This window comes from Monodelphis domestica, chromosome 3, assembly GCF_027887165.1.
Source record: "Monodelphis domestica isolate mMonDom1 chromosome 3, mMonDom1.pri, whole genome shotgun sequence".
NCBI lineage: Eukaryota > Metazoa > Chordata > Mammalia > Didelphimorphia > Didelphidae > Monodelphis > Monodelphis domestica.
The window spans coordinates 192,948,877-192,954,144 of NC_077229.1; the positions used below are offsets into that span (position 1 = coordinate 192,948,877).

At 45.4% G+C, this 5,268-nt stretch overlaps 1 protein-coding gene across 1 annotated transcript; it reads right to left on the reverse strand.

The window, feature by feature from the left end:
- Positions 1-883: 883 nt before the first annotated feature.
- TUBB2B (tubulin beta 2B class IIb) lies at positions 884-4,783 on the reverse strand. Its single transcript, XM_001368157.3, has 4 exons — positions 4,312-4,783; positions 3,223-3,331; positions 2,674-2,784; positions 884-2,186 (listed from the first exon to the last, which is right to left on the reverse strand). Exons 1-4 carry the CDS (start codon positions 4,366-4,368, stop codon positions 1,126-1,128), a joined length of 1,338 nt encoding a protein of 445 aa, XP_001368194.1. The 5' UTR covers positions 4,369-4,783; the 3' UTR covers positions 884-1,125.
- Positions 4,784-5,268: the final 485 nt, after the last annotated feature.

Here is a 5,268-nt window from a genome sequence, read left to right on the forward strand (position 1 = left end):
CCTAAGAAAATCTTTTGTTATATGAGATGACTCTCTGGAAGGGAGAAGAGAGAGGGATATAGGATGGAAATGGGATGTAAAAATAAAACTTGTCAACAAAGTTTCTTTTTCAAAAAAAGAAATTAACCTTCCACCAGAAGAGTGGGTAAAGAACAGCTCCTCTAGACTTAGTGGTAATTGACCCCTTTGAGTTCCCAGAACAGGGACTTATGTGTAATAGAAATCAATTAATCTTTTGAATGAATAGATAAATACCATGAACCACTCACTACTTTGTAAGTAGTACCCCTTTTAAATTTCTATTGCTAAAAAGCAAAGAGAATAAACATTGTTCCCCTAGTTATTTGGGTTTCAGTTTGAAGATCTGTTAAGCTTCTAGAAATAAAAGAATTTGTGATCCTTTACCCCTGAGCTGGTTTGCTTTTGTACCTTCTCCAAACAAATGGTTTATTAAACAGGTCATATAAATCAGATGGCAGAGGGAAACTTAGCTTTGCAAGGATCTCACTAAGTGAATTGCTTACATCAAAATGGATGCTTTCAATTAAAAATAATTTTAATGAATGAGAGAAACCCGGGGGGGGGGGGGGAAGGAGGGCTCCATTTGGAAATATGGTTAATTGTTCAGTTTATAGGGACCCAACAATAAAGTTAAACTATTCTTTTAGGAAGGATCAATCTAGAATTCAGGCTAGTTGATCCAGTTTTACTATTCTGAAATAATAGATTCATTTGAACTTTACTTATTTTGTCTCTTTAAGGAAAGGTTTGGCTTTAAGAATTAGTAGACATTGAATTATTATTTAATAGTATATTTAAAATGTCAGGCCAGCTTATACTTATTCTTGGTAGGGTGCAGAGAAATAAAGAAGGAAGGACACCATTAAAGTCACAAATGTTTATGTGATTTTTTAGCCATTTAAAACAATATTTCAGAAGTATCACAGTTGTTACATTAATGTAATCAGTTACGAAAAAAAATGGTGACAGGCAACAGTGGAGAGCATCAAAGTACACATTTAAAGAGACCATGCTTCTTCAGTACAATCATGAAGATACCATCCCCCCAAAAGACTTGCATTCTTAACTAAAGCTTTTCCTTTTCCTAAACCCTCAAGTTCTGAATTAAGCTTCATCCTCCCCCTCTTCCTCCTCAAATTCCCCTTGTTCATCAGCAGTAGCATCTTGGTACTGCTGATACTCGGACACCAGGTCGTTCATGTTGCTCTCCGCTTCGGTGAACTCCATCTCATCCATGCCTTCCCCCGTGTACCAGTGCAAGAAAGCCTTACGACGGAACATGGCTGTGAACTGCTCTGAAATGCGCTTGAACAGCTCCTGAATAGCTGTGCTATTGCCAATGAAGGTGGCAGACATCTTGAGGCCCCGGGGTGGGATGTCGCACACGGCCGTCTTCACGTTGTTGGGGATCCACTCCACAAAGTAGCTGCTGTTCTTGTTCTGCACGTTGAGCATCTGCTCATCCACCTCCTTCATGGACATGCGGCCCCGGAAGATGGCGGCCACAGTCAGGTAGCGACCGTGGCGCGGGTCGCAGGCCGCCATCATGTTTTTAGAATCGAACATCTGCTGGGTGAGCTCAGGCACCGTCAGAGCTCGGTACTGCTGGCTACCACGGCTGGTCAGGGGGGCAAAGCCTGGCATGAAGAAGTGGAGGCGGGGGAAAGGTACCATGTTCACTGCCAGTTTGCGCAGATCAGCGTTCAGCTGGCCCGGGAACCTCAGACAGGTGGTCACTCCACTCATGGTGGCAGAGACCAAGTGGTTGAGGTCTCCGTAAGTGGGTGTGGTGAGTTTCAGGGTTCGGAAGCAAATGTCATACAGAGCCTCGTTGTCGATGCAGTAGGTTTCATCGGTATTCTCCACCAGCTGATGCACAGACAGGGTGGCGTTGTAGGGCTCCACCACGGTGTCGGACACTTTGGGGGAGGGCATCACACTGAAGGTATTCATGATTCTGTCTGGGTACTCTTCCCTGATCTTGCTGATCAACAGGGTTCCCATTCCGGACCCAGTGCCACCTCCCAGGGAATGGGTCAACTGGAAGCCCTGGAGACAGTCACAGCTTTCTGACTCCTTCCTCACTACATCCAGGACAGAATCGACTAATTCTGCTCCCTCTGTGTAGTGGCCTTTGGCCCAGTTATTTCCTGCACCACTCTGGCCTGGAAGGGGAAGGAGAAAGAGGGTATATCAATCACTAGTGATTAAAGTATACATCTGGTATGAACCATAAGCCAGAGGCATCAAACATGCCTCCCAGAGCCCTGTAACATTATTTGAGAAGAGATTAAAATGTAATTGGTAAATATTTAACAAAATAAATAAAAACATAATAGAACATAATGTCATTTTTAAATGATGAGGCCCCATTTCTATTTTCATCTGACATCATTACCCTAAGCTACTTAATGTAAACCAGTGAGTCACTAGAGAATTCAGATTATTTCTGATTACTATAAAAAATTGTTTAGACATTAATGATCTGCATACATTATTATATACAAATCTATAATAGCTAAAGTTTGGACATAACAGTTTTTTTCATTAACAGGTTGTTAAAATTATAGAATACTTGCAATTTATTTATTGGCCCTATAATGCTAGTATATAAAATGATCTCTGATGGCATCAGATATGTGAATCACATACCAAAAACAAAGTTATCTGGTCTGAAGATCTGGCCAAATGGTCCAGACCTGACTGAGTCCATTGTGCCAGGCTCCAGATCCACCAGGATTGCTCGAGGTACATATTTGTTACCTGTAGGAAGAACAAAAGGCAGAATTCTGTATCACTGCAGAAATCTCAAGAGGAAGAAGACTAAAACAATACAATTTCCTTTTATCACAGAGACTTCTGTTCTCAGACAAAGGAAGAAGACAGTAGTGTCTCAACTTGGTCCTCTAAAATTAAGAGCAGTCTAGAAAGCCTACTGAATTGTTGCTGAGGGAGTGGTATTCAGCCAGGTAGGGAAAGCAGGCAATATTGCTTATGCTGATGAGATGGTATGGTTAATCAGAACTATTTAATTTAGTAACTATGTATTCAGTGCCTCCCATGTGTCAGGGCCTGTGCTAGGAGTGGAGATACAAAATAAAATAACCCCCTCCCAAATGTCTCTGCCTTCATATCACTTACACACCTATGAAAAGCAGGAAGGTGATATTTGGGAAGAAAGGGCAGACAAAAAGCAATTACCAGTTGCTTCATTGTAGTAAACATTGATTCTCTCCAGCTGCAAATCGCTGTCTCCATGGTAACTGCCTGTGGGATCAATCCCATGCTCATCACTGATGACCTCCCAAAACTGCGACAGAATTTACAGTTAGCAATTTAAAGACCATTAAGAGATAAACTTATTAACGTCCCTCCCTTTCTCACCGCCCACTTCGGGTAGCCTGGAACAGGTCTCAGAAAAATGAGATTTCTCTGGGTCACAAAACTGGGCGTTTTCCTTAGAAAAAGCTGCTCAGAACCAGCACAGTTAGCCCTCGGGCAACGGGAGAGTAGGGAGAAGAAAGCAGCTGCAGCTGCAGCACCACCACCACCAGAGGATTCCAGTTATTTTTATTATTGTTTTCTTTTCTTTCTTTCCTTCTTTTTCTTTTCTTTCTTTTTTTTTTTGGTGTTGTCCTTCCTTGCCCTTCCCCCTTCCCCCTCCCCCCCCCCCCCCCCCCCAATCTCCCATCGTCTTTTTAGCCTGGAAAGCTCTGGGAGAAGCCAGGGGCTGGTTCGACAGCTCGACCTGGGAGGCTGGAGTGGGAGTGGCAAGGTAATGGAGAACCTGGGGATACATCTCCACAGTGAGAATAAGAGAATAAAGAAAAGAGGGCGGAGGGTAATTGTGTATTCTCAGCCCTCAGTAGCAAGGTTCCCATCCTCCCAACCCTGCAGCTATGTGGGCTCAATCGATTAAGGCTCAATCGAGTAAAGACGCACACTCACTCATTCACACACTCACACTCACACACGCTAGAGTGCATCCTCGTCCACAATAAGAATAAGACGAAAGAAAGAAAAAAAAGAGAGAGTAGAAGATGTAGAAAACTCAAAAAACAATTTCTTAAAAAAATAAAGGAGAAAAGACTGGGAAATCCTCAAAGTGCTCAGCCTTCTGGTAGATCGGCGTGGATCGCGCCCTTCTCAGTTACAAAGGGACTCGTACAAAGGCTCGGGGAAATCTCCTGCGGACGGACGCAAGAGAAGCAGCAGCTTTCTCAGGAGCTGCCCACCATTCCAACCAGACCTTGGAACAAGTGTTGCCCACCCCAGTCGCCCAGCACTCACCTTGGCTCCTATCTGGTTGCCACACTGACCAGCCTGGATGTGCACGATCTCACGCATGATGCCTGGCTTGCGAAGTGGATCCCTACCTTCTTTCTTTGTCCCTTGCTTCCTTTCTTTCCTTCTCTCTCTCTCACACACACACCCACCCCCCTCCCAGTTTCACTTGGAACCCACAACGATTCTTCTCGTAGACTTACACTCTTAAGATAGCGTAAGCCCCCCTGCACTGCCTTTTATAGTGAAGGTGGGGCAGCAGGCAACAGGCTCCACCCCTGAGCCCCTTCCCCTCCCTTCCCCCCACCGAGACCCATACCTCCCCCAGTCCCTATCTGGTTCAAGCTCCTGCCCCCCACCCCCGACGATGACGTAATGCTTGGACCATGGAGGGGTGGGACTACGGACCCGTTAGGCCCTAGAGAGCCTATCCGAGTGAAACACCCGGCCAAACTAAAGGGTGTGGGGAGAGAACAACGGGGGTGTGTGTTGGGGGATTGGGGCGTGGGCATGGTCTGGGGATCGGGCTGAGGAGAAAGGGGAGAAAAAAGGCTAGTGTGGCATAGGGAAGGGAGTTGGTAGAGCTGGCAGAAGAACAGGGTAAGGGGGAAGGAGGGTGTGGCAAGGAGAGAATTGCGGGAAAAGACTCGTGCCTGGTAAAGCCACAGTAAATGGAACAGGTGGAGGGACCGAAAAGGCCAGGATGTAAGGGACGGGCACTAGAGGGCTAAGAAATTACAGATCACATTTACATAGCGCTTTCCTTACAACCTTGTGAGGTGGGTGTAGCAAGTATTATTCTGGATTTTGCCCGTGAGTAAATTGAGGGTCCGAGAGATTGTGTGATTTGCTCAAGGTCACAAAACTAGTGAGTAGCACGGGTAGGATCGGAATTCAAGTGCAATGGGGACATCCCACCCCCAGTCATTTTGCGGGAGGGCCACTGAGTTCATCCAGGCACTA